This window comes from Aspergillus heteromorphus (assembly GCF_003184545.1).
Source record: "Aspergillus heteromorphus CBS 117.55 chromosome Unknown BO70scaffold_2, whole genome shotgun sequence".
NCBI lineage: Eukaryota > Fungi > Ascomycota > Eurotiomycetes > Eurotiales > Aspergillaceae > Aspergillus > Aspergillus heteromorphus.
The window spans coordinates 1465152-1488586 of record NW_020290407.1 but is presented as its reverse complement, the minus strand read 5'-3'; the positions used below and the strand labels follow the sequence as shown (position 1 = coordinate 1488586).

At 58.6% G+C, this 23435-nt stretch overlaps 8 protein-coding genes across 8 annotated transcripts; 4 read left to right on the top strand and 4 right to left on the bottom strand.

Moving 5' to 3' along the window:
- Nucleotides 1-98: 98 nt before the first annotated feature.
- On the bottom strand, nucleotides 99-2396 carry BO70DRAFT_384664 (uncharacterized protein; the record flags this gene model as incomplete). Its single annotated transcript, XM_025545674.1, has 3 exons — nucleotides 2079-2396; nucleotides 469-2007; nucleotides 99-117 (listed from the first exon to the last, which is right to left on the bottom strand). Exons 1-3 carry the CDS (start codon nucleotides 2273-2275, stop codon nucleotides 99-101), a joined length of 1755 nt encoding a protein of 584 aa, XP_025403578.1. The 5' UTR covers nucleotides 2276-2396.
- A 285-nt stretch (nucleotides 2397-2681) lies between these two features.
- On the bottom strand, nucleotides 2682-5782 carry BO70DRAFT_349622 (putative polarized growth protein (Boi2); the record flags this gene model as incomplete). The annotated part of the gene is made up of 2 exons (XM_025541656.1): nucleotides 2682-5647; nucleotides 5725-5782. The coding sequence occupies 2 exons, from the start codon at nucleotides 5780-5782 to the stop codon at nucleotides 2682-2684; spliced, it is 3024 nt and encodes a 1007-aa protein (XP_025403577.1).
- Nucleotides 5783-7433: 1651 nt separating this feature from the next.
- On the top strand, nucleotides 7434-8212 carry BO70DRAFT_358565 (uncharacterized protein; the record flags this gene model as incomplete). The annotated part of the gene is made up of 1 exon (XM_025542323.1): nucleotides 7434-8212. A coding segment is annotated over exon 1 (268 nt), but the record flags the coding sequence as incomplete, so codon positions are not given.
- A 729-nt stretch (nucleotides 8213-8941) lies between these two features.
- On the top strand, nucleotides 8942-11892 carry BO70DRAFT_358564 (MIZ zinc finger domain protein). The gene has a single exon (XM_025542322.1). The coding sequence runs from the start codon at nucleotides 9004-9006 to the stop codon at nucleotides 11617-11619; it is 2616 nt and encodes an 871-aa protein (XP_025403575.1). The 5' UTR covers nucleotides 8942-9003; the 3' UTR covers nucleotides 11620-11892.
- A 655-nt stretch (nucleotides 11893-12547) lies between these two features.
- Nucleotides 12548-15361, bottom strand: BO70DRAFT_376882 (DUF5102 domain-containing protein; the record flags this gene model as incomplete). The annotated part of the gene is made up of 8 exons (XM_025545155.1): nucleotides 14883-15361; nucleotides 14260-14820; nucleotides 13941-14200; nucleotides 13173-13889; nucleotides 12999-13023; nucleotides 12714-12748; nucleotides 12668-12674; nucleotides 12548-12597 (listed from the first exon to the last, which is right to left on the bottom strand). The coding sequence occupies exons 1-8, from the start codon at nucleotides 14971-14973 to the stop codon at nucleotides 12548-12550; spliced, it is 1746 nt and encodes a 581-aa protein (XP_025403574.1). The 5' UTR covers nucleotides 14974-15361.
- Nucleotides 15321-17756, top strand: BO70DRAFT_85622 (putative nucleoporin Nsp1). Its single transcript, XM_025548789.1, has 4 exons — nucleotides 15321-15454; nucleotides 15523-17218; nucleotides 17286-17409; nucleotides 17474-17756. The coding sequence occupies exons 2-4, from the start codon at nucleotides 15582-15584 to the stop codon at nucleotides 17678-17680; spliced, it is 1968 nt and encodes a 655-aa protein (XP_025403573.1). The 5' UTR covers nucleotides 15321-15454; nucleotides 15523-15581; the 3' UTR covers nucleotides 17681-17756.
- A 354-nt stretch (nucleotides 17757-18110) lies between these two features.
- BO70DRAFT_86208 (uncharacterized protein) lies at nucleotides 18111-19383 on the bottom strand. Its single transcript, XM_025548791.1, has 5 exons — nucleotides 19267-19383; nucleotides 18819-19209; nucleotides 18554-18619; nucleotides 18346-18411; nucleotides 18111-18234 (listed from the first exon to the last, which is right to left on the bottom strand). The coding sequence occupies exons 2-5, from the start codon at nucleotides 18950-18952 to the stop codon at nucleotides 18195-18197; spliced, it is 306 nt and encodes a 101-aa protein (XP_025403572.1). The 5' UTR covers nucleotides 18953-19209; nucleotides 19267-19383; the 3' UTR covers nucleotides 18111-18194.
- Nucleotides 19384-21535: 2152 nt separating this feature from the next.
- On the top strand, nucleotides 21536-23013 carry artA (14-3-3 adaptor artA). Its single transcript, XM_025548790.1, has 6 exons — nucleotides 21536-21822; nucleotides 21876-22182; nucleotides 22251-22492; nucleotides 22543-22613; nucleotides 22663-22688; nucleotides 22762-23013. The coding sequence occupies exons 1-6, from the start codon at nucleotides 21762-21764 to the stop codon at nucleotides 22811-22813; spliced, it is 759 nt and encodes a 252-aa protein (XP_025403571.1). The 5' UTR covers nucleotides 21536-21761; the 3' UTR covers nucleotides 22814-23013.
- The last annotated feature ends 422 nt before the right edge of the window (nucleotides 23014-23435 follow it).

The window sequence follows — 23435 nt, the reverse complement described above, 5'->3', positions numbered from 1 at the left end:
CTCTCGTAGTACCATTACGTTGCCTGGTCTCGGTAACTAGAGAGTGTATAGTAGTAAGGAGTGACCGATAACTACTTTGATATCCGGTGATGCTATATCTATGCTGGATGATTCAACCTAGATAAGTAGATAACTAGTTACAGCATGTTTACGAGATATCAGTATGGAGTGAGTGGTAGGGTAGATAGTCTGTTTATTGGTTATGCTGGTTAGTATACATGTCGTAATGCTAATGCTGATGCTGATGCTAATGCTAATGCTAATTTTAATGGTGTAATGCTATAAGGCCATCTATATCTGTATAATACATATATGTAGTATGAAATGCAGACGCTATACATCCCATCCTCCTATCATCCCCTATCCACTATCCACTATCCACTACCCACTTTCCATCTTCTATTCTATATCTATTGTTCTTTCGTCTTCGTCTTCGGTGGTCTGCCCTTTACAAATCCAGACCAGTACCCAGATCCAGATCCAGAGCCAGAGCCAGAGCCAGACTTCCTCCCCATCAGCAAAACAACCACCCCCAGCCCCAGCGTCACCAGATCCAACACATGCACCGCCCACCAGATATGCTGCACGCCCGCCGCACACATCTGGATGGCGTACTCCCACTCGCCGCGGTCGTGATCAAACCACACTGAAAGGAGGCCCGCGTATCCGCCGTACTCGCCCATCATGGATCGCATGGTGACTTCGCGGATGGCGGGCGCGGCCTCAGAGGAGGTAGAGTTGGAGTGGGAAGAAGAATCATAAGGAGCAGGAGCGGAGACGCTGCCCTGGTATCGGACTGCGTCCCATTTCCAGCTCTTTTTTTCTCCTTCTTCTTCTTCTTCTTCATCATCATCCTCTTTCTCATCTTCATCCCCATCCCCAGTAATCCTCCTAACAAAATGCACAACATCACACCCCGTATGATCATGCCCCGTCAAAATCAGCCCCTTCCTCCCCCAACCCATTCCCCTGCCCGCATCCACGGCGCCCTCCTCCCCCGTCATCCCAAACACGCCCTCCAAGACCGCATTCCCACTAACATACTCGCTTAAATGATTCTGCTCCTTCAACCCGCCCTTGTAGAACCGCGGCCCGCCATCCCCGCCTTTCTCGTCGTCCTCGTCATGGAAGCTGAAGTAGGGGGCGTCGGTGCACACGCCCGCTTTCTTGTGCAGCGGGAGGTGGGTGAGGAGGAGGGTGAAGCTTTGGCGGTCTTCCACGGGGTGGCTTCTTTCTGTGAGGAGGGCGTTGAGGTAGTTGTAGGTGGCGGATTGGGTGGTGGGGGAGAGGGCGGGGGTGTCGAGGACGAGGCTGTTGAGGTTGATGAGGTGGATGCTGGGGGGGTTTTCACCACTTTCACCGGAAGAGGAGGAAGAACCGGGCAATTCAAACCGCCCATCCCAATTCCCCGGCCCAAACACCCGCTCGAAGCGAGCGATGCGCGCCTCGCTCGCGTCCCCCGCGTACCCGACATCGTGGTTCCCGACCACGTTGATGATGCGGTGGGACCAGTCGGCGTCGGCCCCGAGGGTTTCGACAGTATGCCCAGTATGCCCAGTATCCCCTTCCCCAGGATTCCCCTCCCCAGTATCCCTCTCCCCAATATCCCCCAAACCAGTTGAAAACGATTGTAATTTGCTCATCCCCCCAAAAACCCTCCCCCAGAACCTCTCCCCCCTCCAACCAAACTCCTCCTCGCCAACCCACTGACTCCCCACCAAATCCCCCAGCACGGTAACATGAGTCGGCCTACTCCACCACCACATGGCGCGAAAGACATGGGCCAGGTAGTAGTCATTTCCCAACAGATCGAGCCGCTTGCGCAGGCCGCGCAAAGCCCGCGGGATATCTTCCGCCAGGAGGGCGCGGAGGACGGAGCGGAGGGTGCGGGGGATGCGGGACGGTTGGTGGGAGAGTTGGGAGAGGAGGTCGAAGTAGTAGGAGCGGAGACGGGCGGGGAGGCGTTGGGAGGGGGGGGAAGGGAGGTGGTGCCTTCTAACTGGGGGTCTGCTAGTACTAGCAAGCGGAAGGGGGCGTTGTCTGGATCTTGGGTGTGGGTGTTGAAGAGATGATCGTACAGCGTCGCGCGGAAAGACGCCGACAGGTGCGGGGGGTGGAGGAGGGGATGGCCATCGGGGCTGGGATCACCGGGACGAGGGAACGCGCAGCCGTGCACAACCGGGTAGAGGTACAGATACAGCGTGCTCGTCAGGGCGAGGGGCAGCAGCACGGCCAGGGCGAGGCGGAGGAGGGCGCGCACAGGGAGGACGAACATGGGGGCGGCATGGATTGGCGGCGCATAGGTGATAGGAGTATCTGGTTGTAAAGGAGTGTGTTGAGTTGAATCGAATCGACCGAAATAAAAAGGAATGTGGATGTCAGGGGTGCATCTTGCGTGGTGAGTAGATGAACAGAAGAAGAAGAAGAAGAAGGCCAGGAAGTCCGTCGGAACCAACTCGTGACGCGGCCCGTCGATCCCTGGCTGGTCGGGTCTAACTATCCGGCGAGTATCCTAGCGTCTGGACCCTATCCCCATCCTATACATCCACCCCCACATCTCTACACATCTCTACACATCTCTACACATCTCTACAGTGTCTACCCATACGGAATCCATTTCATCCTCAATCACATTCACAATCCAAGGGTATATCACATAAACGCCAACCTGGCAAGCAAAATCACCGCGAGTTCCGCATCTCCGACAGCAACGACCCCCCCATCTCCAGCCCCCCCAGCGGGTTCGACAGACGCTTCTCCTCCGCATCCACGTAGATCGACTCCGGCTCCTCGTCCAGATCCACCCCCCGGATCATCAGCCCCTGTCCGTTCTCCTTCTCCCGCTCCGTCTCCTCCGCCGCTGCCTCCTCCGCCTGCTCCTCCTCCTCCTTCGGCTCCTCCTTCACCTCCGCCGCGGCGACCCCCGTCATCAGCGCCGGCGGCCGCTGGTTCATCTGCCGCGCCTCCTTCAGGCTGACCGTGCGCTGCTTGTTCGTCGTCTCCACCGGCAGCTCCATGTCGCGCTCGATCGTCGCCTTCATCAGCGCCGCCATCCACAGCCGCCCCTCCTGCACGCTGTCCACCTGGAAGTAGTGGATCGCCGGCTTCGTGAACTGCACCGTGCGCGAGGTCCCCGACTTGGGCGGCACCAGCTTGAAGAAGAACGGCCCGCTCCCGGTCTTGCCCCGACGGGACTCCGACGCGGCCTTGTCGGGCGGCCCCTCCGCGTTGGCAGGAGTCGCCGAGGTCGTCGAGCCCGTGATCGTCGCATGCAGCGCCACGATGGGGTCGTTGTCCGCGCGCAGGACCCGGTGCGCCGTGATGTCAATCAGCCCCCGCTCCTCCGTGTCCTGCTCCGAGTAGTAGTACGAGAGACGACGGCCTCGCAGCACAAACAGACGCGGCTTCCACGTCGTCATCAGGTTCGACGACCGCTTCTTCATCCACCCCGAGTACTCGCAGCCCGCCGTCTGCTCCTGCGGCGTCTTCTTCTCCAGTCCGCGCGTGTAGGCGCTGGTGTCCTTCTTCGACTTCACGTTCGCCTTGACCGAGGGGCGCGAGCGAGGCCACAGCCCGCCCTCCGCCGCCTTGTTCGACCCGTCCGTGCTGTGGCGTTCCGAACTCTTGGACGTCGACGGCGTGGTCGACCCCGTCCGGGCCGACGAAGGGTCGTTGTCCCGCACGGGGGATGCCGGAGGCGGCGTGGAGGTGTCGATGCCCTTCGCAACCACGTCGGACATGGCCCGGAGGCCCATCGCCCGTCGGAACTTGGGCCCAGCGCCCTTGATCTGGGGCAGAGGCGTCGAGCGGGACGAGTCACTCTCCGACTTGCCAAACAGCGGTCCAAACAAGCTCAGCGCACCCGACGGCCGCTCCTCCACTGCCGACGCGGGCGCTGACTGCTGACCGCGACGGTCGGACATGCGTGTGCTGAGACTGCGGAGACGGCCCTTAGGCGCCGGAGTGGTGTGCGCTTTGGGGAGAGGGGACATCTGCTGCGCCGATTCCCGGATCGAGTCAACACTGCCAATGCGCGAGTGCCGTTTGCCCACGCGGAGCTGCTCTTCCGGGAAGTTCCCCAGTCGCGATTCGGCACTGCCCGTCACGGACTGCCGTTTCTGCAGCAGGCGCCGGTTCTTGCGCAGATCGCCCTCGGGTCCCGAGAAGTACCCCCGATCCAGGTCGTCGGTCACGACTGCCGGATCGGACCCGTTGGACCCGGTCGGGTGGTGGATGGGTTGAGAAAAGAACCCCGTTTCGTGAGACGTTCCAACCGCCGTTCCCGGACGGGTCGGCAGTCGCTGTCCCCCGCCGGTCAGGGTCCAGCCGCGATCGAACGATCCGCGCTTGTTTGAGCCCGGAGACCCGTCGAGGCCGGAGTACCGGTTGGTGGCGTCAATGGACGAGTGGCGGCGCGAATGGTTGATCTCCCGGATGGAGGCCGCCGATGGTCGTCGGGAGTGGTCCATGTACGTCGGGGTCTGCGGCGTGATCGGCGAGCTGGTGGTGCTTTGCATGCTGCTACTGACGAGGCGCGGGTGCTGCGTGCCGCTAGACCCTCGCAGAGTCGGGATGCGAGGTAGCAGCGGACCCGTATGGCTGGCACGACTGACTGCGCGCTCCTCAGGCGGGCCTGGCACGGCGGCCACCGAGCCGCGCGGTTGGGGGGTCGGCGGCTTGACGCCCTTGACCTCGTCCTGAAAGGTTCGAATCTTGTGCCAGGTCTTCAGACGACGGCCCATGACGCCAAAGTCGAACTCCTTCATGAAGAGAAAGTCCTGGTTCATGTCCAGCAGCACATCACCGGTGATCTCCTGCTCCTCGAAGATCCCGCAGTGTTTGTCCTCGACGCCACATTGCCGCAGCTGCTTGGCGGTCTCGGCCGGCGTCCACCGCCGGACCTGTTCCTCGCGCGGCTGGTTCTCTTCCTCTTCGTCGGTTTCATGCCCGTTGATGTAGGACATCCGGTGCTCGAAGTGACTGCTGTACTCACTGGCGGAATCGTTCAGGATCTTGGGCTCCTGGGCGGTCACACTGTGGCGCGGTGTGCTCAGGTCGGTGATGTGCTCGTCAATGACACTGAGCGTCTCGTTCATCACGGGGCTGTCCTGGCCGTTGACGTGGTGGCCGCTCTGCCGCATGGACTGCTGGATGTCGACACTCATCTTCGAGGCTGGCAGCGGCGAGGAACTGGAACGCTGGGGCTGTTTGGGGGAGAGCGCTGGGGCGACTGGCCCCCCCTGCAGGTCTGGGGCGCGCAGAGACGACGCGCTGGTATGGCGCGAGACGTGCGGGGTCGACTCGCCGCTCCTAGGCAAGGAGACTGGGTCTGCAATTTCCAGCTGGCTCGATTCCGAATCCGTCCCGAAATCCGTGCCCAATGCGGTTTCAGGCGCATCCGCCCGTTGTCTGACGGGGATTCGGGGGGCCGTAGTGGTGTAGACTGCACAGGGAGAAGCCTGGTCAGTAACGCTTTGCAGCAGGGTCGGCGCTTGCATCCTACCTCCTGGGAAAAGGCCCGTGGAGCCTGTGTTCAAATCCTTCCCTAGATACCACCCATCGCCGAACCCGTCGTCCAGCTCCACGAGCTCGATCTTGTCGCCGCGGCGTAGCGTCAGCTCGTCGGGGCCACGCGCATCGAAATCATCTGACGCGCGGAAAGTCAATTAGCCAGAGCACAGACCGGCGGGGTCGCACATGATGACGGAACACAAGTCCACTTACGAACGACGAGGAGAAGGTCTCCGGGTGTCACCCCCCGCGGAGGGGCTGAAAGAGCCATTTTGAAGCCTGGGGGATACGAAAGAAGTGGAGAGGTGGTGCGGATGGATTGGAAGGGATGACGAAAGGGAGACGGATTATAGCGCCCAAGTGGGGGTAGTCGACCGGAGTTGCGAGGACCAGGTTGGGAGGGGAGGAATTGCGCCGGACATGGGCAAGCCGCCCTCCCGGGTACTGTGGCCTAAAGGCGACGAGGAAGTCGAGTGCGAGGCCGTGGATCGCAGTCGAGGGAATGGCGGGCAGCAGAGGAATGTTGGAGGAGGAATCTGGGCCGCGGTGGACAGGCGGGAGAGGATTAGGATGGGTCCGAGCAGGATGGAGAGCCGAGAGACGGTGCTCCGTCGGTGGATATTAATTAATCGCGGTGGACAGAGCTCTCGGCAGGAGAATGAACTATCGACTTTGTAGCTAGTCGATCCCCAAACCGGCGGGCGATTCGCGGTCTGACGTGTATGCACGTCGAAGGCGAGCCGCCGGATACTGCCAGGCCAGGATGCGCTGGTGTCCGGTCCGTATGCAATGAAGGAGCGACGAGGGCGACGATCTCGCGGTCAGGATTGCAACCCGAAATCGTGCAGGCGCTAAAAGGGCGGCTAGTTGGTTGGGGAGGATCAGCAGGGCGGATGGTGTTGAGATGGGAGGAGGAAAAGAAGAAGGAGAATAGGGAGAGATGTAGGAAGAAAGGGGGGGGTTGAGAGAGGGAAAGAGGGATAGTGAGAGGGGGAGAGGGGGAGAGGAGGGAGAGGAGGGAGAGGAGGAGAGAGAAGAGAAAAAGAAGATGTTGTGAGAGAGAGAGAGAGAGAGAGAGAGAGAGAGAGAGAGAGGAAAAGACGACGAGAACCATGGAATGATGGAAGCGGGGGATGCGACAAGGCAATGATTAATCTTACCGGTTCGGGCAGGAGCGAGAGCAGCGCCGCCGTCTTAAATAATAATATCGTATGGGTATATTATTCTGATTTATGGGCAGTAGTTGAAACACAGGCTTAGATCTCTGTCCAGTCCAATTCAGAGCTGCGATCAGGCTCGCTGATAAAAGGCTTTGCTGGTCTGGAGACAACCTCCCCCTCAACCTGCTCCGTGACTTGTTCCGGTCGTGACTGGAGCCAGCAGACAGCAAGAGCCGACAACTGGCACTCCCTCATCTCAGGGCCGAAAGGCAAGGCAAGGCAAAGCAAGGCAAGGCACCGAGGTCAGTCAGCACAGGATGGGCCAAAAGGCAGACGGACAGACGGAGAGACATGAGGCCATCCCCAAGTGTCCGGGGTCGTCCTCCATCGCCGGAGGACATACGGAGTAGATAGATATAACCGGGCATATCATATCACATCAACAAACAGGGCGAACAAACGGAGAGCTCCCCTGCAGGATCGACATTCCAGACGGGGGGAGGGGGGGGGTCTGTCACGCATCCGGCAACCCAGCAAGTCGATGCATCGCATTCAGCGCCTGGCCGGGTGGGCACTCCTAAGAATAACTCGACTGGATCATTTCCTATGCGGCTGTCTGGGAGGAAAAACTGCGTCGAATCTTCGTTCCCCTGGAGAGAGGATTCGATGCATGACTTCCCGCTGCCCTAATAAGTAGGAGAAGTTGACAGGTCGGCTTTCGCGCTCTCCACCCCCCCCCCCCCCTCTTCACTGCTTGCTATACAGTACAGTCCCCATCCAAGGCTCCTCCTCTCTGCGTCAGCCAGGAGACCTGTGAAGAATCCATCCATCCACCCGTCCAATTCACGGCGCCGCAGCCAACAGCACCGGGATGCTCTGGGTGGCGGATCTCCATTCACTACGCCGCCATCCCACTAGACTAGACCAGACCAGACCAGACCTCTAGACCTATAGACTCGCCGTCATGCGCTCCCACGCCGTCTTCCCTCCACTCCTCACTCACCTGGAGGCTGAGAGAGACGCACATCAGCTGTTGCCGGGCGCGAGGATTGTTCCGCTGCTCTTTGGATCTTTCCTGTTCGGCTCCGAGGAGTGCGCCTCTGCTGCTGCTGCTTGTTGTTGTTTCTCTGCGGGGACCCCCAACGGTGCTTCTTACAAACAGACGTCAATTTCTCCTCACAGTACTTCGCACTTCCCCACAGGACCTCCCCATTTGCCTCTTCCTTCGTTAATCTGACAGTTCCTTCTGTCTCCCCTCCTGTTCCTTCGCCCCCAACTCTTTCCCCGGAAATGCCACGATGGTTCCGCCGGGAACTAATCGCCGGGCGATCCCAATCTGGACTTTGAGTTGAGCAATTCCACCGCCAGCATATTTCTGGGGGGCGTGCGACGATCGTGGATGTTGGATGCAGCCGCGCCCATCCCTTCGTCGCTCTCCGCCCACTCCCCCGCCACGGCAAACCCTTTCAGTAACCCTCCCCCCCATCCTGCTGCTGGGAGGGGAAAGGGGAGAGGAGACGGGGTGTGTGGTGGGAGTGATGGAGGTGATGGAAGCGATGGGTTGAACACTCCTCCACTCCGGACGCGTCGGACATCAGCGACTCGTGGGCCGCCCGTGTCAGCAGCGACGCCTCCGAGCCTGGACCACCCCCAGCACCAGCAGCAGCAGCAGCAGCCGCCGTCTGCCTCTGCCTCGCTCGACCACTCCTCCATCTCTTGTCCCCTCCCTCCCCCTCCCCCTGCCTCGGGTGTGATGGCTCAGTCCGACCCCATCCCGCTCCCTCGGAATCCAGCAGGCGAGGGGAATCATGGGAAGGACGCAACTCAACCGGCCGGTCTTCGACCCTCCGCGCCCGTCACCACCATCGCCTCAACCATCGCTTCCACCAACATCACCACCACCAACGCTCCCGCTCCAGCTGCCCTCCCCTCCCCCGACCCAAGCATCCCTTGCTCCCATACCAGTCCCGTCGGTGCCATCGATCGTCATGTTGTCTCTGGTCCCCCCGTCAGCGCCAGTCCCGCCGTGACGACCCTGCCCTCTCCGCCCAACGGGGGCACGCCGCCTATGCCCGCGCCAGCTCCTCCAGTACATGCGCCGCACACCGCGGGAGACTCTGTGGCCCCTGCCCCGTTGGCCGAGCCGGTCCAGGGATCCTGGTCCGGGCCCAGGAGTAGTCAATCGGACAATCCCACCACCATCCCCCTTCCGCCACGGCCCCTGCAACAACCATGCCCCGTGGCTCAAATGCCCGCCACGCGAGATCCCCGAGCGGGCCCACGGGCGTCTCCGGGCATGGCCGCGACAGTCACGCCAACACCCCAGCCGGCCATGCACACAGTTCCCATGCTGCAGGTGAACCAACAGCTCTTCAACCATTGGCGGGTGAGCCTGGAATCCTTTGCGTCGGGGGCCGGCCAGCTCATGAACATGTCGGAGGTTGTCGAGTCGCCGCGGATCCGGCTCATGCAGAGTTCGCTGATAGACGGCGACCCGGTCTTCCTAGCGATCCACCAGATGTATTGCCTGTCGTCGTTTGCGCCCTCGGAGCTCCGCAAACTCCCGGGGTTCGGTCCGGAGCAGGATAAAGGCCTGGCGGTGGTCAAGCAGCTACTGGTCGATAACCGTCGGCTGTCGGGGGATTTTCTGAAATGGTGTGTGCACTTCCCGGAGCCGTGGCACAACCTGGTGGGCTTTATCTGGTGGCGGAATGCGTTGGAGCAGATCATGAACTCGCTGGTGCTCCTCGCGCGGAACTGGGAGTCCTTCGAGCGCCTGACGGTGAAGCGCGGGCTCCCTCCGTTGGTCGAGGAGATTATCATGACGTTTTCTATCCGCTCTCACGCGTGGCAGTATATCATCTTCCTGGCCCTGTATCGACGGTTGCCCGGCGTGAGGGAGACCAACCTGTTCAGCATCTTCAATAAGGACGTCAAATACACCGACGATCGGCTGGATGGGCCCCGGCCCGTGTCGCCGGAGCGGGCCAGCACTGAACGGAACACCATCCTCTCCATGTATCACAAAGCGCTCGTGCCGCCCAGCAGCGACATTCACTCGCAGACTCCAGCCCCAGCTTCGGCGCCCCTCCCCGCTACCAAGCCGCCGCCGCCGCCAACAGTTCCGTCATCGATGCCGTATGACGCCAGAGTGAGTTCGCACCCTGCTATGGCCAGGAACGCTTCGCATCCAACCGTATCACACATGCCGGCGCAATATGCTCAAATATCCCCGTCGCCTGTCGGTACCCCCGTCCCCATGGCCTTTCATTCACAGCTCAGCGGAATGCATAGCACGCAATCACCGCACATGCCGGCGCATCAGCTTCAGGCCCTTCAGCAGGCCCACCCCGCGGGGAACATTCGCTCGGCCCTCTCGCGTCGGACCTCAAGCTCAGCGAGCAGTCCACATCAGATGGTCTTCCCTTCCCAACTGGCCTCTCCCCATCCAGCTCACGATCCCATGACACCCGCGTCGTCTGTTCCCGCGCCCGCTCCAGCTCCCGCTCTAGCGCCACCCGGGCAACGACGACGCGGGCGTCCACCCCGTGCCCAGACCCAGGCTCAGTTCCAAGCCCAGACCCAAGCTCAGAACCAATCCCAGGTCCAAGCTCAGATCCAAGCCCAGGCCCGAGCCCAGAATCAAGCGCCTAGAATGGCAACCGGATGGCAGACCCGGCAGGCGCCTCCCGCCCAAGCCTGGCCTCTATTGCTGCCTCCGCCGGGCCCGCTTCCGCCTCCCACTCGCCGACCCGATCCAATCCGCGACGGACTGCATGTGGCTCACCTGCGCGGTCCGATCAACCTGATGGTCGAGCAGGGCCCCAGCGGCGACAAAGAGGGCGAGCTCTATCACTCCCTGCATTCCTTCGCGGCAGCCCCCGTTGCTCTGGGCCAGTACGAATGCTCATTCCACTGGACCTTTGACATACCCAGGAAAGTCTTCGACCGTCTCCCGAAGGCGACCAAGGGAGAAGACCCATACAACCCAACGCGTACCCTCCGGCACGGCCACCTCCTGCTTCGCCTCCGCTCCGTCAAAGCCGATCCCGAGGCGCAGACCGTCGCAGAAGAGACCTGGTGCACTACCGAGACCACCTGGCCCAGCGTGATGTACGTTTTCCTCAACGATCAGGAGATGTTCGTCCGCCGCCGCCAGCATAACGGCAAAGACCTGCCCCTCGAACTCACCGAGGGCATCCAGGAAGGTCGCAACACCCTCACCATCCACCTCATCCGCAGCAACGCCGAAATGCGAGATGCACTCTACGCGATGGGCATCGAGATCATGAGCATCTTCGCTCTCGATCCCGGTCTTGCCGCGGCAAGAATCCTTCCCGCGGAAGAATCCCAGAAACAGATCCTCAAACGGATGACGCCCGACGCGGACGATGAAATCAGCATTGTCAGCGACGATCTGGCCATCAACCTCGTCGACCCGTTTACCGCCCGCATCTTTAACCGTCCGGCCCGCGGCCGCTTCTGCACGCACCAGGAGTGCTTCGACCACGAGACCTTCATCCGCACCCGGGCCTCGTTGTCCAAACGGCGCGTCCTGAAGGAGGACTGGTGGTGTCCGATCTGCAAGAAAGACGCGCGACCCCACACCCTCATCATCGACGGGTTCCTCGTTGCCGTGCACGAGTCGCTGAACCAGTCGGGCCAGCTGGACGGCGCGCGTGCCATCAGCGTGAAGCGCGACGGCTCCTGGACTCTGAAAACCGACGCCGACTCAATCCCCGAACCTGCCGTGGCCTCAGGCTCGGGCTCGACCTCCCAGTCCCCGCACATCTCAGCGCCCACCTCCCCAACTACATCTACGACTGGAAAGCGCAAGTCTACCGACCGCGTTCCCTCCGCGCCGCCTGCATCCCAGCGCCCCAAATTCGAGCGCATCGCCTCCGACATCGGGCTTGGGGCTGAGCCGATGGTCATTACCCTGGATTAGACAACCACCTCTACTCCTACCCCACCCTCACATAACCAGCCACTCATGCTTCATCACTTCTCCTCATTTCACTTCTGCATTCTGCCTGGAGCGTCCACAATACCAGCATCATCTTAGCGCTCCTCACGCCTTTACCGTTGTACTCTTCGCTTGTTTCTCCTCCTGCCCCTCCTCCTATCTCCCCGTTAGCTAGCTGGCGTTGCTTTCACCCTGTAGTATAAGATACCCGAATCCTGCGTGTTTCCAATTCAATTCGATTGGCTATGCCGTCTGTCCTTTTCTACATTCTCTTTTCTCTCTCCGCCTCTTCTTCTTCTTCTTCTTCCTTTTTCCTCTCCCGCCATTCGACAGTGCTGTATGGCGTGGAACGGCGTGGCACGGCGTGATTGATACATTACATCGTGCAGGCGCGTTGTAGATACAGCTAGGTGGCTGCACTAGCTGACTAGCTAACTAGCTAACTAGCTAACTAACCGACTTACTTACTGGCTTGGCTTAGTTTGGTGGTATCTTCTCTTCTCTTTTCTTTTTCTTTCTTCCTGATTCCCAAAAGCCTAGATTCCATCCTCTGCTCCACTGATCCGGACACACTGGACTGGGCGGGGCTGGGCTAGGCTGGGCGGAGCGGAGCGGGCCGGCTGTGCATAGTTAGTTAGTTATGCATCTGGATTTGTCATCTAGTTGTGCATAGTTAGTTAGTTAACTAGATGATTGACAATGGAAATCGAAATGAGAATGGATACTCCGATGGTTATGGTGCTGATTATCACTTCTTTCTCTTTCTCTTTCTCTTTCTACTGTGCAGTTTGGTTGTAGAGAGGGGTGGAAGAGGGGGTAGTAGGTGGGTGGGTGTACTATATGTTTTATTGTGAGTGGAGGTGGAGGTGGAGGGGTGGGTTAGATGGAACGTGCAGTGGTGGTTGGGATGTTATGTATAGGCGTAGGCGTAGAAGGAGGAGGAGGAGGAGGAGGAGGCATCTAACAGAGTAGAGAGAGAGGGTCTGATACTACTATTGGTGTGGTATGATGTTTGATGTAAACAACATACTTGGTACCTAGTAGATATATATATACTAAGTTACTTATATCTTTACCGCCGTGCTGCGATCGATCATACTTGAATTATCTACTGTAGTACGGGGTATATAGTATATATCTGTTACTCTTATTCATTCACTTATGTATTCACTCATTCATCTAGCATAATCAACAATGATACACCATCTATTAGCCAAGGGGAAAAAAAAAAGAAAAAAAAAAGAGAATTAAATATCCCTCTAAACCCAATATAAATCCACAACAGCAGCACAAAAGAAAAGACATGTAATCATTAATTAAATAATCATATTTATATCTATCGAGCCGGCCACTTCACTCACTTCTCACTTCCTCAATCCTCACTTCCTTATCACCACATCGCACATGTCAACGCTCCATATTTTTCATACCACACAATCCCTTCCACATCATCTACACCACCACCCCAAACATGCATGTATGTATAAAGACATACACCACACAACTCACTTCCTCACGCGTCTGGCATGACTAACCAAATTCTCAATAACGCCCTCAAACGCCTCCTTCTCACTAACCAGCCCATCTAACCTCTTCAACCAATACTCGAGCACGGAGCTCGCGCGCAACGTGACCGTCTCTAACTCCCCAACATGACCGCGCAGCTCCCCGTCCGTGAAACCCTCCAGCGCAGCATCAGTGGTCGTACAAAGTCTCCGGACGGAGGGGAGATCGAGGTCCGGTGGCGGGGAGGGTTCTCTGCGTCTGGTGGAGGTTCGCTTTGCGGCTGTGGAGGTGGGGTGGTTGGGGCCGGGACTGCTGGTGCTGTCGCGGTTGGCGGCGGTGCTTTGCGAGCGGGAGTGTGCGGGGTTGGTGTTCGTGGTGGGCGTGGAGGGGAGGTGGTGGTGGTGGTGGTCGTGGTCGGGGTTGACGGAGGGGAGGATGAGTTTCTTTTGTTTGGAGGCGGGGAGGATCTCGTCGAGGTCGACGGGGACGCCGAGCGAGACGAGGAAGAGGCGTCGGATGCGCGATTTTACCCAGTTTTGCGGCTGCAGGGGGGGTGGCGCCACGAGTTGGGACCAGAGGGAGAGGGAGCGCTCGGTGTTGAAGATGGCGGTGGGGTTGGGGATTGGGTCGAGGGGGGGCAGTGTTGCTGTGTCGGTTGTGCTGGGGAAGAGGCGGTCGAGGGGGGAAGCGAGGATTGATTGGAGGGAGGAGAGCGAGGGGATGGAGGAGAGGTCTAGGATGGGGGGCTGTGATGAGTTGGTCAGTATATGGGGTTTGGGTTTTGAGGGGATGCGTACGACTGAAGGGGGTGTGGGAGGCTGTGAGGCCTGGATGTCGGCTGGTTCGGCCTCTGCTGCCTCTGTCGGCTCTTCGAAGTCATCGTCGAAGTCGTCGAAGTCGCCAAAGTCGTCATCGTCATCGCCTGCTTGCTCCTCCCCAAAGTCGTCAAAGTCGTCCGCCGCGGGCGGGTCCGCTGCCTCCTCGTCTTCCTCCTCGTTCGCCTCGTCGTTCACTGATGGCTCCCGGCTGGCGTGACTTCGATGGCTTGATGGCGAATCTGAATTGGTCAATCGTCCCTGAAACCTATGTCGTAGATCAAGAGAAATGCGCGCTTACCTGGGGTGTCGGGGACGACGTGCGTCTGGTCTGGCTCGGCGTCACTTGGATTTGGCTGCTTGCTTTCGTCGGAGTCTACTCGAGACAGCACTGTCTCTGGGACCGATGGTTCGGTCTCGAAGGATCCCGGGATGGGGTCGGAGGTTGTAGTGTCGTCGGAGTCCGCGGCCGTCATCACCACATCCGGTACGGCGTCCGCCTTTCGAAGCTCGTATGCTGGGGTGCCAGGGACATCGCCGTGGCTCGGTTGGTCCAGGTCGACTTTCTCGACGACGGTCCGCGGGATGGGCGAGTTCGGCGTCAGCGGCCGCTGCTGCTCCGTAGCTGACGCACTCCGGCTGCGCGAGCCCTCCGGAATCACTTCAATCTGGTCGGGCACCGCATCCTGCTCGCGAACCTCGTATGCCGCTGTGCCGGGCACTTCGCCGTGGGAGGGATCCTCGTCGACCTTCTCGACTCGGGTTAAGGGGATAGGGGAGGCGCGGCCGGACGGGGGCTGGGACGGGGCGCGCTCGTGGCCCTCGCTGGCATCGGAGAAGTGTTCGTCGTCGCTGTTAGTCGCTGGGGCTGGGAGGTCAGTGGACGGTCGATGGCGATGCTGCGAGGTCGAGGCTGGTGCTCACCGGAATCGTGGGCCCGGGGGTCTTCCAAGTCCACGCTCGTCCTCGGGGGCTCCAAGTAGGGACTGGAGGGGCGGGATAGCCGTTCCGACATCAGGATAAATTGGTGTTCCAGGTGTAGATCATGCAGGCGGGGATGCAGGGGTCCGTGAGAGAGTCAGAGGCCGACGAGCGACGGCAGAAATGGCAATGAAACGGGGGGATGTTGTTGTCCTTCTGATCGCCGGTTCGAGGCGAGTCTGGGCCGCGCCTGAGGCAGACCCGGGCACGCCACCTCGCTGCCTTACTGCCTTACTGCCTTTCTGCCTGACTGCCTGACTGCCTGACCGCCTTTCTGCCTGACCACCTGCATGCCGGCTGCCTGAGGTTCTCCCAGCCGCCAGCCGCGCCAAGCGCGAGCCCGGCGAAGAAGATCAACCGACTTCAATACATTCAACATTCATTCATTCCAGTCCATCCAGCAGCCCGTCGGTCAATTGATTGTGTCTGCCCGCGTGTTGGACAAGCTCGGCGCGACTTACAGCTCAGTCCCAATTGCTTCCCTCGTTTCCCACCGCCTCTCATCCCCGGGCGCAGTAAGTTTAGGCCCTCACTCACTTCTCCTCACCCGTCCTCGGAACTGACTCTTTTTTCTCTCCTCCAGGGCAGCCCTGTCGGTTCCTGTCGTCCTGCACCTCCCCCCCTCCCCCACCATCCACAATCATGTCCAACCCCTTCTCCTTCGGCACAGCTGGCGCGTCCAAACCGAGCCCGTTCGGATCTGCCGGCGCGACCTCTGGATCGAGCGCTGCCCCGGGCGCGCTGTTTGGAAATGTAGCGGCTCCGGCGAGTGGCACCTCCTCGCCTTTGTTTGGCGGCGCCGGGGCCAGTGGTACAACCGGCTTCAGCTTTGGCGCTCAGAACCAGTCTGGAGCCGCCGGTCAGACTACGCCCCTGTTCGGTGGCAACTCATCACAAACCCCCAACAAGAGCGAAGCTACACCTGGCTCGGCACCGACAGCCACTAGCGGGCTCTTTGGGAATGCCTCGAATCCTACCGGAGGGCTCTTTGGCAATGCCACCTCCACCCCTGGTCAGACTGGAGGTTCTTTGTTCGGCGGCGCCTCATCCACCACGCCCGCTGGTCCTCCCCCGGCCGGGGCGTCTGGCCAGGCGCAACCGCTGTTTGGCCAGGCGGCACAAAAGCCTGGGGGTCTCTTCGGAAACCTGAACTCGAAGACTCCTGCCACCACCTCATCGACTCCACCCTCCTCCATGACCACCACCGCCCCATCTACCACTCCGTCCCTGTTCCCTGCTGCGCAGCAGCCATCCGGGGGTGGCCTTTTCGGATCGACCACGCCGCAGACCACCTTTGGATCCAACCCGACGCCGGCCGCAGGGGGTAGTCTTTTCCCGAATACCAACCAAGCTGCTGCCCCGAGCACCACTACCAATGGACCTAGCACTCTCTTCGGACAGGCCCCTGCGCCGGCAGGTTCCTCTTCGGCGATAGGAAGCGGAGCCGCGCAGACGTCTTCTCTTTTCAAGGCGCCGTCATCTGGAGCCGATGCCACCAAGCCCGCTTTCTCGTTAACCCCCCAACCCGCTACCACCCCGGCTGCTTCGGCCGCGGCCCCACAAAAGTCTCTCTTCCCAACCCTCGGGGCAACCACTTCATCGGCGACCCCGTCGTCAACACCTGCCCCGGCCGGGGGGTTGTTTGCCGGACTCGGTGCTGCTAAGCCCGCGGCCACCACAGCTCCCGCGGCCCCTGCAGCTTCCGCAGCGCCGGCCGCCCCTGCCGCTGGAGGATTATTCGGTGCTAAGCCTGCGGCGAGCACCCCGTCTACACAGCCTGCCAGCGCTGCTCCCACGGCCCCCACCACCACGGCCAGCGACAAGCCCACGATGTCCGCGACCCCCGGCGCCACGACAACCACTACAGGCACCACCGCGACCACCGCGACGGGCGGCATCGGGCTCGGCGCATCCACCGCGGGCCCGACTCCCCCGGCGCAGTCCCGCCTCAAGAACAAGACCATGGACGAGATCATCACCCGGTGGGCCACCGATCTGACCAAGTACCAGAAGGACTTCCGCGACCAGGCCGAGAAGGTAGCGGAATGGGACCGGATGCTAGTGGAGAACGGCACCAAGGTGCAGAAGCTGTACGGTAGCACAGTGGACGCAGAGCGGGCAACCCAGGAAGTCGAACGCCAGCTGGCGTCCGTCGAGGGCCAGCAGGAAGAGCTCGCCTCGTGGCTGGACCGGTACGAGCGCGAGGTCGATGAGATGATGTCCAAGCAAGTGGGACCGGGCGAGACCCTCCAGGGACCGGACCAGGAGCGCGAGAGAACGTATGCCGTCTTCCCCCCTCACCTTCCCTTCATAACAAACAAACAAGCATGTCGCTGACCAGACCAGATACAAATCGGCCGAGAAGCTCTCCGAGCGTCTAGACGAGATGGGCAAGGATCTAGCCAGCATGATCGAAGAAGTCAACAGCGCGTCGTCAACCCTGAGCAAGACCAACAAGGCCGACGAACCGGTGCGTAACCTCTTCCATTCCCTATCCTTCTCCATCGCCATACTAACTATCATTCTCCTATCAGATCTCCCAAATCGTCCGCATCCTCAACACCCACCTCGCGCAGCTGCAGGTCATCGACCAAGGCACCAGCGAGCTGCAAGCCAAGGTCACCGCCGCGCAGAAGGCCGGGCAGTCGCTGTCGTCGCGCTTCGGCTACGGCCTCGGCGGCTCCACCATGGGCGGCAGCGCGGCGGACGATTTCTACCGTTCTTACATGGGACGACGATAGATGATGTAACTAACTAACTAGTAAACGCAAACTTGAGATCCGGGATGGTTTCATCAGGATTGGCCTTTTTTTTTTTTTTTTCTTCTTCTGTTTGTGTTTCATTCATCGTTGGGAGTGGAGTCCGTACTGGGAAAATAATGATACTCGGCTTGAATGGAATGTGGATTACCGGGCTGTGTTTGCTCCTGTTCAAGTTCATGTAGAATTAGAAGGAAGGAATTGGGGGAGGAGAGAAGAGAGAAGAGAGTACGTGGTAGATTACACGAATGCTTCCGGTAGATTGGTAGATATGTAGGTGTAGGTTGTAGGTATGTAGGTAGAGCTAAACCAGCAACGTAGGTAGGCATGTAGGTAGGAAGGAAGTAGGTAGATAGGTAGGTATTAACATCATCTCATCCGATCGCAACTCAACGAGCCACGCTGGATTGGATTGGATTGGATTGGAATCATATCAGATCGGATACGCTCAAGCGTAGATAAAAAGGTCACGTCGTAGACAGGTAGACAATTCAAATTAGTTCTGCTCCCCGCCCTGGTTCTTGGTGAAGTCCTCACTGAACAAATATTCTCATTAGCCATTTTCATTATTTTTTCCCCCAATCAAGCAATCAAACGATCAAACAACAAGAGCAAATATAGTAAAGAGATGAGGGAGAAAGACATACATGTGCTTGTCCAGCTCGTCCAGGTGCTTGCGCTGCTCGGCGACCTTGGCTTTTAGCGCGCGGAGTCTGATGATGGCGGGTTAGTTAGTTTTTGTTTGTCTGTTTGTCTGTATGGCTGACTGGCTGTCTTTCTGCTAATTGCTTTTGGGGTTCTTTGTCTGTTGTTGGATGGGGTGGTATGAGGGGGATGGATGGGGAAGGCACGCACTTCTGGAGCTCCTTCTCGTGGACGTAGAGGTTCTCCTGGGCGGCTTCGCGCTTGGTGAAGGAATCGCTGGTTGAAGAGTGGTTAGTTAGGTTATAGCTAGTAGAGGTGGTAGAAGGTAGGTGGAGGTGAGGTTGGGAGTGTTGATGATGATGATGATGATGATGTCATTTGGGCTATATCGACTGGAGTGATGGAAGGGAAATGTGTAGAGAGTCTCTAGACTCTGAGAAGGGAAGTGAGATGAGGGGATAGAATAGCAACATACGATTGAGCAGCGCCTCCGGCCCGGGGAGCGCCGGTATCGCCAGCACCCATTCTGGGAGTGAGAGCTGAGAAGGACCGGGTGAGGAGGAGTCGGTTGGCAGTGGTGACGGGTCTGGTGATGGATTGGCGGAGCATGGTGAGGGTGGTGGTGGTGGTGATGGATGAGGGGTAGGTGGTAGTTGGATGGTAGAAGGGTGGTGAGTTGAGTTTGAAGATGGAAGTTAAGAGTAAGGTACGTAGCTACGTCGGTGGTAGGCTGGCAGCCTTAAGGTACTTGTAGTCGGTTGCAGTGGCATGTTACCTAAGGAAGATCGAGACCGGGGGGCATGACGACATGGTTGGACTGGAGCGTGGCTTGGCTGATCATGTGATAGTACTCCGTAATGAAGTAACTGAGGAAGTGAGTCAGCGGGGTCAGGTGAGCGTCTTAGTCATTGTGATGGATTCACCGCGTCGGATCCGGAATTACGAGATGGCGGCCGTGGCTGTTGGGGTTGTTGAGGACGACAGGATTAATGATGATCCATGACTTCGTGCAGTACTTCCTTTGTACCTCAGGCAGCAGTAGAACTATCTCGTACTTCTTGCTGATGTGATCCAGTCCAGCCGTGATGTATCTACTCTCTACTCCGTACGCGCTGGGCTCTCGGGAACAGACATACTTCTAGGCTCTCAAGGTGAACTCCCGTCCAGCCGATCCCTGAATGGCATGCCGAATGACGACGGGCAATAGTTAATTATAGGCAGGATCGCCTGCCTCCCAATCAATATTCAATCAATAGTCGCACCAGCCCATTATTTCCCCCGAGGTTCCAGAAGGAATCAGGAATCACCCCCCCCCCTTTGACCCAGTTGCCGTCAATAATAATACTAATACTAATACTAATACATCCTTAGAGACCTGTTCGTCGCCCGCCGTCTGCTTCGGCGACGGTCTGGGATCACTGCGGCAGACGGGACGATTGGCGGGAGTGAAATAGGGATGACGATGGAGGCCCACCGAGCCACACACACAGGGCGACAGAGGAGGCTGTCACGAATTCGATTTGGGATTCAGGAGAAGCGCCGGATTCTAGATACCTAGATAATAGAGGGAGGAGGATTGTGGTGTCTGTACTCCGTATACTTCTGTACAGTATGTACATTTCCAGTACGGATCGATGCCTTGCTTGCGGGCCGCCACCAGAGAGATCTTCTCCGGGTGGTGTCATCGCCAAAGACTCACTCTTCCGACTAAGTGCTTCTGTCTGGTTCTCTCCGTCTCTACTCCGTACCCCGTGAAATAAATGCCAGGAAACCGTGGGAGGGCCGAGAATTACGGTTAGGTCACGGTATGGCGGACCAGGGCGATGGTGGGGGGCGGTGCAGCCGGGTGCCGTACGATACGGTTATGGCGTAGTAGACTATGGGGGAGAGGTAGGTATTAGGAGAGGCAATGGGAGGGACACTCCAGCCAGCCAGCCAGCCAGCAGCCAGCAGGCAGTCTGGCCTGCCTGCCTGCCTGCTTCTAAGGGAGAAGGAGGAGGAGGAGGAGGAGGATGATGATGATACTGATGATGATGCTGTCGTTTGTTGGAGAGGGATGATTCCTGGCCACTAGACGTCTAGACTACTAGTAGAATGGAGATAGTAGGAGTCGTGGTCGGCCTCCCCTTTCTGGTCGAATTCCCCCCTTCCGGCTGGGCCATTAATTGCTGCTCCCCTCCTTCCCTCGTCTTCCTTCCCCTCTCCCCTCTCTCCTCCTACTAAACCTCCTCCACTGCAACCTGGGCCCATCTTGACTACTGCCTTCTCTCTCTCTTCTCTCTCTCTCTCTCTCTCTCTTCTCTCCTTCCCTCCCTCTCTCATCACCACCACTTCTGCTTACTGCCACTCTTCCTTCCACTCACCTTCACCTTAACTCATTCACCAGTCAGTACAGTACCAACCCAATCCTTTCCCCCCCCCTCCCCAACCAACTAACCGACCCATTCTCTTCCTGCCTTTCCACTTCTCCTCTCCTCTCCTCTCCCACTTCTCTTCCCCTCCCCCTGCTTAAGTCATATTCCACCCACCCCCCCATTCCTTAATTAAAAAAAAAACGAAAGGGAAAACAAAAAGACAGCCTCACCCCCAATCCCCAACTTTTCTTGCCAAACAAATTACCCGCCTTTTGCATCCTCTCCTTTTCAATTCCTTCTAACCCTCGCTCTTGCCATCCTCCAGACCATACCAACTCCTATCTGCTGCTTCATCTCAGGTGAGCCTCTTCTGTGATCTGCTTATCCCGTTCCCCTACCGTCGTCATCTTCCCCTCCGTCTTCCATACTCTTCCAATTCCCTTCCACCCCTCCAGCGTCATCCACCACTACCCCGTCACTCCCGCCGGTACCTCCGATCGCAAGTGACCGCCCGTTCGCATCGGGCGGCTCTGCAAGTCGGGCCACGACCCTGGACGGGGTTGCGCGGTAAATGGCTGCCTCTGCCTGGATGTTTTCCCCTCCTCTCTTCATGGGCGCCCGTCTAGACTACGCTCGATCGCGAACACAGCAGCCAGTCCACGGCTAGCCGAGTGACGGCCGCATACGACCACGACCACGACCACCAATCCCGCGATCGTCGCAGTACATCCTGGTCGGGGATGTGGGTGATCAGGGGTCGTGAGGGCGCGGGCGAAGACGACCGGATTTTGGTTCTATCTGATTTGGTCGTCGGAATACGTATGACGAGCTGGCCCGGGAAACAGGGAAAAGGAGGGGAGGGCGTTTATCGCTTTCGTGTTCCTTGCACCACTTGACTTCACAGCCTCACTTTTACCCTGTGACTGCCTGCCCCTCGCTTCTGCACTATCGATTCCTCGTCCTGTGTGGCGCTCCCCAGTTCCCCCAACTCTTCATCCCGACATCTATTTATAAGTGTTGACTCCCCACTAACCTCTGCTTTCCTGTCTAGATAATCATTCACAATGGGTCACGAAGATGCTGTCTACCTCGCCAAGCTCGCCGAGCAGGCTGAGCGCTACGAAGGTGCGTCGTCCTGCCCGACCGCTGATCTCCCATATTAACGACGTCTTCCACAGAGATGGTTGAGAACATGAAGGTCGTCGCCTCCGCCAATGTCGAGCTCACCGTCGAGGAGCGGAATCTCCTGTCTGTTGCCTACAAGAACGTCATCGGTGCCCGTCGTGCGTCCTGGAGAATCGTCACCTCCATCGAGCAAAAAGAAGAGTCCAAGGGCAACGAGTCCCAGGTCACCCTCATTAAGGAGTACCGTCAGAAGATCGAGGCCGAGCTTGCCAAGATCTGCGATGACATCCTCGAGGTTCTCGACCAGCACCTGATCCCCTCTGCCCAGAGCGGCGAGTCCAAGGTCTTCTACCACAAGATGTGCGTTCGCGTCCTGTCTGTTCCCGATGCGATCGCGACCGGTACTGATGACATCTGCTCTCTAACAGGAAGGGTGACTACCACCGTTATCTCGCCGAGTTCGCCGTTGGCGACCGCCGCAAGGGTGCCGCCGACGCCTCCCTCGAGGCCTACAAGAGCGCGACCGAAGTCGCCCAAACCGACCTTGCCCCCACCCACCCCATCCGTCTCGGCCTGGCCCTGAACTTCTCCGTTTTCTACTATGAGATCCTCAACTCCCCCGACCAGGCCTGCCACCTGGCCAAGCTCGCTTTCGACGATGCTATTGCCGGTATGTGTGGCGGCTGAAACTATGTCGGATTCGGCTAACGTATGTCGCAGAGCTTGACACCCTGAGCGAGGAGAGCTACAAGGACTCCACCCTGATTATGCAGCTCCTCAGAGATAACCTGGTAAGCTGGAGTGTTCGATTTGGACATGGACTCCGCTAACCCCCTCTAGACGCTCTGGACCTCATCCGAGGCTGAGCCCGCCGCCGAGCCGAGCGCCCCCGCTGCCGACAAGAAGGACGAGGAGGCCCCGGCTGCCGAGGGTGAGAAGCCCGCTGAGTAAATTTAGTAAAGATGAAGGACTCGCGTCCGGGCCCGGATAGAGTCGGCGGGCCGACAGCTGGATCTTAGACTAAGGGCCCGGGGAGGATAAGAGTGGGATCTCGTGCGCACGTCTGGTTCGCATCGTCTTGACGCGTTGGCTTCTGCCGACACCAGGCGTGACGCTACGAGTCACATTCCTTTCGCCCTCGACAAGTCCTTCGGGTGTTCCTGACACCGCCAGTGGTCCGGCCCGGTCTCTATCCGCGGTTTTCCGATTCTCGTTTGATTTCTTTTTACATCTTTATTGTCACATTTTTGCCTATTGTCGCAATTCCCCAAAGAATACCTTTCCCTTACCACCCGCACTCCGCACTAGTCAAGTCAACCCACCCGGGCATGGCTGCTGTCCCGACTGTCTTGGTTTCCCGCTGTGCCACGTATGGCGTTTGTTTGTCGCCTTAGCTGAGTTTAGATCTGAAGCCTGGCTGGCTCAAGAAACTGAAATTATGAACTATGGACGGACTGTAGATGACAAGTACATACGGCACGCACGACTTCAGGAGAAAAGTACCGCGTTCGAATGGAATTAGATCCCACAAGACTTCCATGCTGGATACGTAACAGGACCTTAGCATTTACTCGAATGTGACCAAGTTAGTCTACTTCAATAGTTTACAACGC